The sequence below is a fragment of the Ascidiella aspersa genome, chromosome 8 (genome assembly GCF_963924565.1).
Source record: "Ascidiella aspersa chromosome 8, kaAscAspe10.2, whole genome shotgun sequence".
In the NCBI taxonomy this organism is placed as follows: Eukaryota; Metazoa; Chordata; class Ascidiacea; order Phlebobranchia; family Ascidiidae; genus Ascidiella; species Ascidiella aspersa.
In genome coordinates, this window is record NC_139454.1 from 20,070,920 (window position 1) to 20,083,877 (window position 12,958).

The 12,958-nt window shown below is 38.4% G+C and overlaps 1 protein-coding gene across 2 annotated transcripts in view; it reads left to right on the top strand.

Moving 5' to 3' along the window:
• The window catches only part of LOC146136768 (leucine-rich repeat-containing protein 9-like), a 31,037-nt gene that overhangs the window by 12,115 nt on the left and 5,964 nt on the right, over positions 1-12,958 (top strand). For both annotated transcript variants that reach the window (XM_083395041.1, XM_083395042.1), the window contains exons 18-27: positions 1,061-1,240; positions 1,495-1,626; positions 4,118-4,243; positions 5,364-5,495; positions 6,234-6,411; positions 7,543-7,663; positions 8,753-8,852; positions 9,314-9,477; positions 10,724-10,855; positions 12,114-12,243. In XM_083395041.1, coding sequence (XP_083251167.1) covers positions 1,061-1,240; positions 1,495-1,626; positions 4,118-4,243; positions 5,364-5,495; positions 6,234-6,411; positions 7,543-7,663; positions 8,753-8,852; positions 9,314-9,477; positions 10,724-10,855; positions 12,114-12,243 — 1,395 coding nt within the window. The remainder of the gene's footprint in view (positions 1-1,060; positions 1,241-1,494; positions 1,627-4,117; positions 4,244-5,363; positions 5,496-6,233; positions 6,412-7,542; positions 7,664-8,752; positions 8,853-9,313; positions 9,478-10,723; positions 10,856-12,113; positions 12,244-12,958) is intronic.

A 12,958-nucleotide genomic window follows, 5' to 3' on the forward strand; every position in this document is an offset into this window, starting at 1 on the left:
AAGTATGATCTAGGCCTCCTGAAGTCGTTTTTTGACCAACGATAACGGCCTATACCCAACATTACTTCAGATTTTGCAAATTCAGTCGAGTGGCGAGTTCGATGTAATTACCAGCCGAGTTGTTTATTATAGTTTTATAGGGATGCCCGGTACTTGGCATTTGGATACCTTTACCCGAAATTTTAGTCGCGGCTGCATCGGATACCAAATGGCGCCAGTACTGTCTGATCAGTTGAAGAGTTGAGAAACGCTTAATTGATCTGTATTGCTTGGCCTTAACCTGAGATGTGCAGTTGTACACCGATGTCGTTTTAGTATACCGCCGTCGATGCAACGACAAATACACGCCTATATAGCGGTGGTTCTCAACCGGGGTGCCACTTCTAATGCTCAAGGGTGCTGAGAGATATTTGAGAATCTTTAAGAATCCGATTTTTGCTCAACTCTTGTAACTTTTTGTGTAAGATTAGAGTGAAATAAATCCAATTATAACTTTCTACGCTGTGTAATGAGTTGATGCGTGTTGTTCCAGTTCCAGTTATGGTTTGTTAATTTAAATAACCTACGAAAGAAATCGTATAAGGGTGCCACAAGCCATAAAACGCTGAGAAACACTGGTCTGTTGTCAGGGCCGTATTAAGGTTACTGTAGGCCAAAGGCTGTTTACTAGAGAAGGGCCTAATTACCATAACTCCCATAAGCCTAGAGCCCTAGGCCTAATTTAGAACACACTCTTACTAACCTGACAACTTACACACAAAAACTATGGTCATTCTAACTGGTCTAGCAAATTTGTGAAGTAAATCAAGTCTGCTATTTCGTAAAAGGAACAGATGGTTTAATGATGGCAACCAATGTGCCAGGTTGCCAAAAAATTGCATATGACATAGACGCTACAACTGTATTGAATTCCAACTGTTGAACACCAAAAAAATACAACTGAGGGCCGAATTTTTCCAGGGCCCAAGGCTATAGCCTTAGTAGCCTAATGGTTAATCCAGGCCTGCCTGCAGTTATCACCCAAATATGTCGATTTTTTAAACGCATTTTATCGCCCAAGGTTCTCAACTTGCACGGAAACGGACTCGGCAGACTGAAGGGGATCAGTAGCCTGTCGCAACTCAGACAACTCGTGGTGAGTTTTAACGAACTCACCCGACTCGAGGACATCGCTCATATGTCGCAACTCGAACGAGTAGACGCCAGCTTCAATAAGATCAACTCGCTGGAAGGAATGAGGGTAAATTAAATACTGTTTTTGCTTTGCACTAAATATCGATTTTAGATTGAATTTTAAGCTTTAATCCAGTGGTCTGACGTTGCATTTAAAGGCGCCAAGAGGCGATATAGCCAGTGGTTTAAGTAGGCCCCTGACTCTGTAATAGCTCAATATAAATATATTTAATGAAAGATGCACACACATACGCGTTTATTAATCGTTGTTAGTTTAACTCAACATTGGTTGTTAGTTTCTATAGTTTAATCACTTTTCAGGGCATGGTCAAACTGCGGGATCTTAACCTGAGCTGGAACCAGCTGACGAGTCTGCGCGACGACCTGACTGTCCTGAGGAAACACACCCCGCTGCTTAACTCGCTTGACCTCAGAAACAACCATTGGATCAAGGTACGGAGATGGTTTGTTGCCGGGAATATAGGCGCCGAACGTGGGTGTGCAGAGCGTTTCTAGACGCCCTGGAATTCGACCAAGTTATAAATAAATGTGCAAAATAATTCCTGTAGCACAATCTTAGTTTACCAAAAGAGATTAAAATTTTCCCGAGTTACTATATAGACACGACACACGAGGGCATAATATCCCCAAACTATGTTCTTTACGTTTTACGCGTTTTTTTTCAATTTTCGTTACTTTTGCCCAAAGATGCGAGAAAATAAGGTGTTAAAAGGGCGAAATGGTTGGCTCAGTGATATCAGGCAAAAGCTGTTATGAGCTAACATTTTTATCTAATTAATAAACAATTTTGCACTGTCTAGAAAATAACGCCCTGGAATTTTTAAAGTTCGGCGCCTATGGCCGGGATGTACAATTCAGCAATTCGGATACTAAAGTCCTCCCTAAAATTGGTGGATGTTTGATTGGCCTGTGTCGCCGATTATAGTATTTAACTTGATCTTAAGACTGTTTATTAATTAAAACAGATAAAACATAAAATCATTTCTTATTAATACATTTGCGAAGGAAAGCAAATTTAGCCTCCTGGCAAACCTCTTTGGTCGTAAGAGAACACATAATACTGCCACAATGACGGGGATTCGCTTTGACGTATCAAATAAGCTGAAATACTTTAGAAAGTAAGGATCTCCCGCGGACAATAAGAAATTATCCCGCGGACAATAAGAAATTATCCCGCGGACAATAAGAAACAATAATAAGACAATAAGATTGTCCGCGGTAGATCCTTACTTTCTAAAGTGTTTCAGTATTTAACTTGGTTAGATTTGTTTAGTTTTTCTGGGCTAACATTTAGGAAATTGCGGAAGAAATACGAAGGCATAGTTCGTGTTGCTTCGATTTGAATTCATTAGTGCGATTGTCTGATGTGTGTTTTGTTTGCTTTATGATTATTATAAAACGTTCGGAAAAAAGAGTTCGGTGCCAAAGCTTCGTTGTGATACTATACGCTTGGTATTTGAGTCGCTGCGAGCATAATGCTGAGAAACAACTGCTCAACATACTAAAACCGCCCTTTTTTCTCTTGCAAGGGATTTTATATTGATTATGTACTTACGTCATCTTGTCATGACCGGAAATGAGTCGCTTTTTTGTTTGATTGAATCAATGACAGCAAAGTTGGCCTGATTTAATGTAGACTGTGCTCGACAATTTGCCATTGAATCAAATCCTTGTAATATTTCTACAGTAATTCACATAAAAAAAAAAAAAAAAAAAAAAAAAAAAAAAATTTTGTTGAAAAAACGAACTTAAATATTCTTATTTTGAGAAGCTGGTAAGAATATAGGAATATGTTATACCAGTGTAATTTAAGAAAAAACGTAAAGGCCTAAAAGTTTTATTGAAATAAGCTGCGGGCTGCGTTAAACAAAATTGTTTGGCTGGCCGGATGCCGCTCGCGGGTTTCAGTAAGTTCAATAATTCTTAGATGGGAGCATTTCCTTCAGGCAAAACAAGCATATAGTTCGCATCGAAAGTTGTAATAAGTTTCCTTTCCTGAACATTTGTTGTTTTTTAAGGCCGGTCCGCGACAAAATTTTAGTTTTAAACCGGTCCGCAGTGCAAAAAAGGTTGCCGACCCCTGCTCTAGACACTAGAGAAGGGATATGGCCACGGCTAAAAACCACGGACTAAACAAATTGAATTAACGGAACATCGTTTACAAAGTGTAGGCTAGGTATTTCAGTTGCCTTATAAACAGGGTGTCGAACCGTTTGACTTTTTCGCTTCGGGTTCAATGATTTTTTTTTGAAATATGGTTCAGTTCCGTTTTTTGTTAAGGCAATTTAAAAGTTACGGTTCAGCTCCCTCTAGTTCGATTATTGTGATTTCAAAACCAGTTCATAAAGTTGCAGTTCGGATACATTAGAAATTGCATTAAATCTAAAACTATGGTTCAATAAATGTAGAGAATAAATATTTAATTGTAACTCGTAATAAAATTAGGTTTCGTGACTTATTATAAAGCAAGAAGCTCATCATTAAAATATCTGTAAAATTGATAGGAAACTGTTAATTTAATCAATATTCACATTTTTCATAAAATTTAGAACATGGCATATCTTAAATACAACTTGTGACGTCATGCTGGAGTGAGTCGCTTTTTTGACAGGTTCGGGTTTGGTTAAGGTTTAAATCCTTTCAAAATATTCGGTTCAGTTCGTTCGGTTACGGTTCGGGAAAAAAATCGCCTAAAACCGGTCTATAAAGTTCCGCTTCGGGTATACTCCCGGCTTAAAAATGCTTCTAAAATAATTAGATTACCTGACAATCTATACGAAATACGCTATAACCAGGTAAATAAATTTACCCTCACCACCGTCTTGTGCAGTAAAGAGGCAGCATATTTGTACTTTCTATCTTCCCCGTTCGTCCGACATCTACGGGTGAACGAAACCAAATATTCGATTTCTGTATATTTCAGGCTGACTACTTGTTCTTGCGGGTGATCGGTCGGCTAAAGACTCTCACCAGCCTCAACGGCTCGCAGGTCAGCGAGACCGACGCAGCGGCTGCTTTGAGGCTAGTTGCTGGTACGCGGATCACGCAGGTGAGAATATTTTACCTTACCATTTTTTGTTTTCTTTTATGTTTAATTTTTGCTCGGTCCGTGCACACTTTTAGTGGACGTCTCTCGTAAATAAATTCTTTGTTTGCCTTTTTAAATTCCTGGCTACTGAGCAAACCGAAATTGTTGCAAATTTTTTAAATTTTGGAAGTTTAGTAGATGAGATTAAACTGTTTGGGGGTTATTCGAATGTTTAAGACAGTGATTCCCAAACTGTGGTACACTATAGTGTGCCTCGAGAGATTGTCAAGTGTGCCGCGAAACTTTTATTTTATTTCGGAAAAGAGAGTATTTGTATTACCAAAGGCATACACGCAAGTATTTTAGACTTAAATACACACTATTCATTACAAATTAATAATTTTGAGACATTTACATACAGTTTGTCGTGTGTTTAGGACGATTGTAAAATTACTCTATTGTTGTTCTGTTAAAAGTGTGCCGCGAAATAGATTTTTTTAGTGTGCCGCGTGCCAAAAAAGTTTGGAAACCACTGGTTTAAGATGATGCTAATGCTTCTGTCGGAGTAAAAATTTTCTTATCATTATAAAAAATCAAATTTTTAATTCGTTTCAAAATTGACTTGTGCAACTATAATGTATATACATTTTTATCTAAACAATAAATTTAATCAAAACATTAATTATATATTAAGGAAACGCTTCGCGAATGAATCGCGTTAATACAAGTAACGAAAACTAAGTCATTGTGACATATTAAAAACAATGAATTGAGTTTAATATGTTTATTAAAACAAAATATGTGGATTCTACTTTTATTTTTCGTTTTGCCTAGCGCACTTTTGTGCCTAGAAACCGTTGCCAGCAAACTTTTGCGGTCCGACATTAGAAGGTGGCCAAATTTGCTGATATGATTTGATATACACATTTACTGCTATTAAAGTGAGGAATCAGGTGGCACTATGTAAAGACAAGTAATATTGAATTCTTGACAAGCTCAACAACAACCGTGCTTCATATAGTCTAAGTACTTTGTCTTTACATAGTTCTACCTTATTCCTCTATTTAGAATTAGACAAATACAGCCATTTTAAACGATCGACATCAAAGAAGTACTCATAAACTCGAAAGCTGCTTTACAGGCATCGCTATCCACGCATTCACGTACCGACGTCGAGCTGCCAAACACTCTCAGCTTGCAATCCCAGGCCCAGATCTTTACCGCGATGAGCAGAAATAAGCCTGACGTGAAGGACTCTTCTTGGATGTCTACGGTAGGAGGACTTTTGCGTGTCTAATTTCTATTTTCTGCCTTTGTGTGTCTGATTTCTATTTTCTGCCTTTTGGGTATGATTTCTATTTTCTACCCTTGTGTGTCTGATTTCTATTTTCTGCCTTTGTGTGTCTGATTTCTATTTTCCGCCTTTGCGCGTCTGATTTCTATTTTCTGCCTTGTCGGGGACATCTTATAAAGTACTGCGTTGTGTTTGTCATTATAGACTTGCCGCAATGATACCAATATACCGATATATCTATAGCACGTCACTTTTAAGAGCATTCAACTGCAAACAAAAAGTCGGGCGGTTATATTGGACCTAAAAATGAGAAATTTTCCATAAAAAATAAAATTTTGACAGATTTTGACCTAAAATTTAATTTTTTGACAATATTTTGACCTATTGGAAATACATCAATATAAACACCATATTGTAGTTTGAAGTACCGTATTGGTGTCTTGCGACTCGTCAACCACACGTTTTAGATGTTGTATTGACTACCGGTGGAAAACAATTAAATAAGTTACTTTTTAGGGTTTATGGAAAACTCATGAAATTGCCTAAACTACTATAGAAAGGTCAAAGAAAAACAAGACGCACGTTATTTTAGAAAATATGCTTGTATATAAAATCGTAAAATTATTTTAAAAAGCCGGAGATTTTCATCTTTATACCCCAATCATTTCACATAAATCGACCAGTGCTCCCTTCTTCTCAGTTGACTCTTGCGCTTAGATAACCTCCCTCAATCTGGACGGCCAGTTCATCGGCAAGTTGACCGGCCTCGAAAAGCTGGACAACCTCCGCTGGGCTTCCTTTAATCGCAACTGTATCACCAAGCTGGACGGGCTCGAATGCTGCACCAGACTAGAGGAACTCTCTCTCCAAGACAACTGCATTTATAAGCTAGAAGGTAACCGTACTTTAGCAATACTCTTCTACGGGAAACTGACGATGCCAGTATGCGTGGACGAAATATTTATTTCTTAGAAATGTCTGATCCTGTATTTTCTCTGGTTTTTAAACTTAGAGTTTCATTGTTTATATACGCGTCAGTGGGAAAGTGATAGACAAACAGAAGCCTTCTTCCAATGGTTTTAATTCTAGGAAAACTTGCCCTTTATATCAGGGGTCGGCAACCTTTTTCTAGTCGCGGGCCAAAACCAAACTCAGAAAGGTCTCTGCGGGCCGCACAAAATGATAACTATAAGAATTGTGTTATTTTCATGTTACAACAACTGTGAATCAGCCGGGCCTCGTATCGTTTTTGCCATTAAAATGTGTTTAATTACGTTTACAGTAAAGTGTTGGCGCGAAGCGCGAAAAAAAGCGTTGGTTTGGTTTAAAATTCGAGTTCACACGTCGTCATCCATACTACTAATAAAAGTGTAATAAAAATAACATTTAAAGTTAATCTAGGTCGGTGTTTGTTAGTTTTGAAGTCAAGACCCACCTGGCGAGCGAAGCGATCGCGTTTTTTTTTAGGGTATTCTGGCATTTCTTTTAAATTTCTTGCAAGTTTTTATTACATTGCCGAAATACAAAAATGTTAAAAATATATCTCCAACATTTTAAATACGTTTTCCGTGACGCACTTAGCGGCCTTCCACGGCGCAACGGTAAAAAAGCGTTGATCTTGGAGAAAACACAGCAGCAAAACGTAAACAAACAGGAAGTAGAATGATGGTAGGCGCTAAGCGCGAAAATTTTTTGCACTTACTTAGTTAAAATAGTCAAAAAGTATGTGAAATAGAGTCGTGTTTAATTTTTCAAAGAGCTGGCGGGCCGGATGAATTACATCGGCGGGCCGGATCCGGCTCGCGGGCCGTAGGTTGCCGACCCCTGCTTTATATATTTCGCCAATACTTCCATCGTCAGTTTAAATGTTTATATACGCGTAAGTAGAAACCGGAGGTCAATGATTTTGGATTCCATAAAGATACAACCTATTATACACGTTAATTGTTATGTATGTGTTATCTTTGTCGTTTCCGCTTTACAGAAAACAACGATCGTTGTGATTAATTCTCCGTTGTTCTCGCAGGCATCGCGAAGCTAGTAAAGCTACGAAGGCTGGAGCTCGCGAGCAATTACCTGTCGGCCATGGAGAGCGTTGGCCTGGAGAAACTTCCAATGCTGCTTTACCTGTCGCTCGAAAACAACAGGTGAAATCCAAATACTTCAATGAAGTGGGTTCGATCCTGTATATTAAGGGCGAAAAACCAACGGATTTGATAAATGTGTTTAGCTAACGAGGGGTGTAGTTACGGGTAAGAATGCACTGGCTCTTAAGACCAGGGCCCATGGCTGCCTATTAGTCTCTCACACGTTCCTTGTCAAGACTGACTCCAAAGAGCAGGCCGCTAAATTACTAGTCTTTAACTTCTTTAACTTTAGTTAAATTCACTTCACTCAGTTGATATTGCTCTTTGGGTATATTTTCACAAATCTCAGTTCACACGATAATATACCACGGTGATATAAGCCGCTAATCTATAAGCTGTATGTCATAGAATCAAACGCGAAACGCCAAAAGCACTTGGTTCGAGTGCTGGTCACACTTCAGTGGACACCGGTCCATAGTAACGTCAAATTAACCATTGCGGTTGAATAAAGCTTGATAACGGCTACATGTGAACTGCTTATATCGTTGTCTCCGTAAAATAAAAACATTCTGATTTTAAATCAGCCTAGTTCAGGCACCGCAACTGCACGGCTTTTGCGGTCCACAGGAAATATAGACTTCTCGGCGTCAATTTTTAAAATTAACACGACGGCACAAAATTGATGCCCAATGTTGCCTTGGAGCATCAACAATTTTAGAAGTTTTTTCTAACACTGTATTCGTGCTGTCTCGATTGGCCTCGTGTAGTTTATGTTGCAGGATATTTCGAAAGGTATTTTTAAACATATAAGCTTTACATAACTCTTTTATGAACAAAGTTTAGCTGTTACAATGGTTTTGAAAAGCACCTTTTATTAAAACTCCATATTACGCATTGTTTGTGATTGTGACGTGTTGTGACAGCCTACTCCAGTGTACTCTGGCGTGGCGAAAGTCCACCATACGTTAAAGCACTCTCTGCAGCATTAAACTACTGTTTTAAAAACTAATTTGAAATGCGGTTCGCAAGCTAGAACGTTCGCCCACCCCTGTAACATAAAATGTCCTTATGATTTTCGTACCACGTTTCAAGCCATAATTGGCATTGCAACTGACCCTTTAAAGCTTATAATTTGGATCTTTTTGTCAGAATATCATCCTTTAAAGGCCTTTCCAGCATCAACTCTGTGATCGAACTGTATATCGGAAACAACCGCGTCTCTAACATTCGGGAAATATTTCAACTCAAGGTTAGTCATTTACATTAGTGTACAACCTCATTGAGAATATGCTTGGGCACAAATATCTATGTGACACTATGTACAGATCTGTATTGAAGCTAGATAATGAAATGCAAATACCAAATGGTCGAGTAGATCGACATCATCTTGATTATTAAGACGTGTCGATACGAGCTTGTACAAAAATTCCTGCGTTTCAGTTTATGATTGAATTGTTAGTTAAGTTGGCTCTTAAGTTTTTTGGTACAAATAATAATTTTAATTCCATACCGCTTCCTCAGTTGTGCTGGGAAATGTGTGGCGCGCAACGTTCCAACTTGGTATTTACTGCCCGATCTAAATTTACTAAATAACTTCATAAATCGAACAAAAATTAGCTTGCTAAAAAAACACCCAAATGCCAAAGCAACTGAATCGAAATCAGCCGGATAAAACTGAGGAATTTAACAACATCTTTTGGTTTTCACCAGGGCCTTACATCGCTGGTGATCCTCGACCTGTACGGCAACCCTGTTGTGCAGTCGGATAACTACCGTCTTTTCATCATTTACCACTTGCCCTATCTGAAAGCGCTCGACGGATGCGCCATCGACGTTTCTGAAGAAGGCTCGGCCAAAGATGCGTTCGGCGGCAGGTAAGCCGCTGATTAGATGTTAGCCACTCGCAAAGTTTCGAATTTAAGAGATTTGTGGGTTGTCGTTTTTTTAAGATTAACGCGTTTTCAGCTTTTTGCAGTTTACGAGAATAAAGCTCGCCGCGTTTCAGCTCACGAAAAATGTTTCCAACTAATTTGCAGCTCACGGGTCAACTTTTTTTTTTTTCGTTTTACGTGTTCAGCAAAATAGGGCGTTTCTGAAACTAACTTAAGAACATCTCACAAGATCAACTTAAGTGGCCAGATGTAATTTTCGTTATAGCACTGTAAAAAATTACCTCCCCACGTAACCAGAGCTGCAGAGTCCAAGTTGGACTCGGGACTTGACAAAGTCGGTTAATTTTTCTGGAGTTGAACTTGAAGAAGACCACCTAAGACTACCCCAGTCCCGAGTTCGACGTGCGCATGCGCAGTACTAAATTTTGAAACTGATAAGGCCGCAAATTGCAAAGCATGTTGAAATATTTTCCGACCAGTTATATATTGTACAGGTGGAATAGCATATTGTGGAAGTTTTCACACCATGTATTGTACAGGCGGAATAGCATATGATGGAAATTTTTACATTATATATTGTACAGGTGGAATCGCACATGGTGGAAATTTTCACACCATGTATTGTACATGTGGAATAGCATAATTATGGTGAAAATTTTCACATTATGTATTGTAGGCTGATGAATTATGCGAACCCCCTATGAATGAATTGCCGAATGTGTAAAATACAGCTTAAAGAGTCGGAGTCGGACTCGTGACTCGACGAAATCGCACATTTGACTCACAGTCTAACAAAGCATAATCAAAAAGCTCGATGCCATCAAAGTTGGGCTCAATCGAGATTTGGGCTTTATGTCACATTACGCCTCATAACACGCTTTGCTAAAGCCAGCTTTTGCTACTGTTGTAATTGTTTTTGCGTCAGTAACACGTTTTGGCGAGCATGTGCCTGTGGATATGTTAGACGACACCCTTATTTTATGGCCCTTTACTCGCGCTTGTGCTTTTACGTGCATTTTAATTTGTTTCATTTACACTTTGACTTAATGAAGCACGGCTGTGCGAAAGCTTGTCAAGAATTAAAATTTGCCACCTGATTTATTTATTGAGAAATAGCAAAATACGAATATTTTTAAAGATTATTTTACACGGACTCAGCAGCCGTGCTCACACCAACCTCACAAGCTTGTTTTAAGTGTGGACCAATAACGGTCACTGTGCCATTTAGGTTAACAAACGACTTCGTGGCTGAGAGGATCGGACACGCCAACTTTCACGAGGTTCGCGAGCTCGACTTTCCCAACGCTTCAGTACGCACCGTTGACATTGGAGGCGGCGACGTCTTCAAGAACCTGAGAAGGTGAGCGAATCATTCTATTTTTTTTGTTTAGTACGATTTTTGTTTTGTTTATTACAATTTGTGTCGGTCGTGTGAAACACACACCTGAGGATGGTGGTCACATTAAAACCGCTGTGAGAGCGTTTAGACCAGGTGTTATCAACCTGGGGCCATGAGCCTTTTTCAAGCGGGCCATGAAACAAATTGAAAAATACCATTTTTTAATTTTTTATTTCTAAGTCTACTCCACTACAACGAAAGAAAAAAAAAAAGAAAAATGTCATAGTACAGCAATAAACTACTTCTTGATTTGCGCAATGGCTACCCCTGCTAAAAGGAGGAAGTATGATGAAAGTTGTCTTTAGCTTGGCTTTAAATATCTACATGACAAAGGAGTGTGCAAGCCGCAATGTATTTTATATTTAATCATTCTAACTACCGGTTACTGCATAAACCATTTTTCACTAAAATTACGTTTCTTAAGTTTTTTAATGGTTGAAATAAAGAGGGGGGGGAATTGATTTCTCAAAATTTCAAAGGGACAACGGTGTAAAAAAGGTTGGGAACCCCTTTCGCTGTGTCACCTTCACAATAATGTAACCGCTATATTTACGAAGTTTATTTCCATGCTTTCCTCAGGGTTAGAATACCGCCTGATTGAATATATATGAATGAAAAATGAAAATAATTCGGGGCCTTTAGTCTAAGCCTAGAGGTGTGTTTCTTAAGGTTTGCTGAAAAAAATTGTTTTTCCTTTGTAGCACTAAACAAAAGGGCTGCCCACAACTTATAGAAAGACTAGGCGCTTCACTGTCAACCCACGTCACATTTATGGCTTTGTGTCTAAATAAAAACACCCAGAAAAGCAGCTTTTTGTAAACATCGAGCTCTAACAAAAAAATATGTTTAACATAGCAGCTATATACTAATTTGTGACAGACACGCCTGTATGTGGGATTATAAGAATCGAATATGCTGCCGACAAAAAGGTGTTGTTTTTTAATTAAAGCTATTATCATGGGTCAAATTGCCGCTTACGAAAGCATTTATCGAGATGGAAAAATTTTGGGCTGGGAAAAGGTATTTTTTATTGCCGACCACAAATGTGACAGTTGTTTTGCAACGTAATGTATTTATAATGGTCGTTTTTTGTGACCGGAACCTAATTTTTTTTTCTTCGAAATAAAAGTTAGTACTGTCGGTAGAATCATATTACTTTACTATATAAAGTTCTATTAGGCTTAATCAGAGGGCCTGAACCGCCTCGATTACTTTGCAGCGTAAACCTGGAGCACAACAGTCTGACGTCGTTCAGTGGTCTGGTACATTTGCGTAACTTGCGAGTGCTTTGCCTCAACCACAACCACATTGAGTGCATCGTGCCACGGCCAAGAAACCACAAGCAGCAGGTTTGACGACGAAGCTTTGCAATGGGCGCACACACCTAAACAGTTGTTTACAGTATTTGCTGTATTAAAAATGCCCCTTATTAGTCTACTTCGATCGTTTAACTCTTCGATCGCATTAACAGTATTAAGCAATTTTCTTATTCTTTACCTAAAACCGTTTCGTTTTTTTTTTTAATTAAATAGAGATAATCAAAAGGGAAACGTTGAAAATAACTGGTCGCACATACAAAAAAAAAATGCTGTTTGAAAAGCATTTCTTTGCCCAAGATTATTCCAAAGTTATTTAAAATAATTTATTTATAGAAAATGACATGAAATAAAGACCGACAAAAGCAATGTAAGAAATGTCTGATTGTATGTAAACACCAAGACCTGTGCTTTATTTTAAAACCTAAATGACTCTTGACAAAACTATTTTCAAAAAAAGGAACTCGAACGTCTGCCTTTTAAAGTATTTGCTGACCATGGCCGACCTAGTTTAATCCACTATTTTTGAATCAGCTTAACAGTGTGTTCAATCGAAAATCAGTAAAGCACACTAGATATGTGAAACATGCGAAGGACGATATGTTTTTAACGTTTCTTGCAGCGACCATTTAGCAAGGTGTGAATTTTTACACTATTTTTTGTACTATTATTACCCTGAAACCACAAAATAAAAAGACGGGCGAGAATAAAAAGTCCTATCAAAAAGGCCAGCCCACTTAAAATAAAT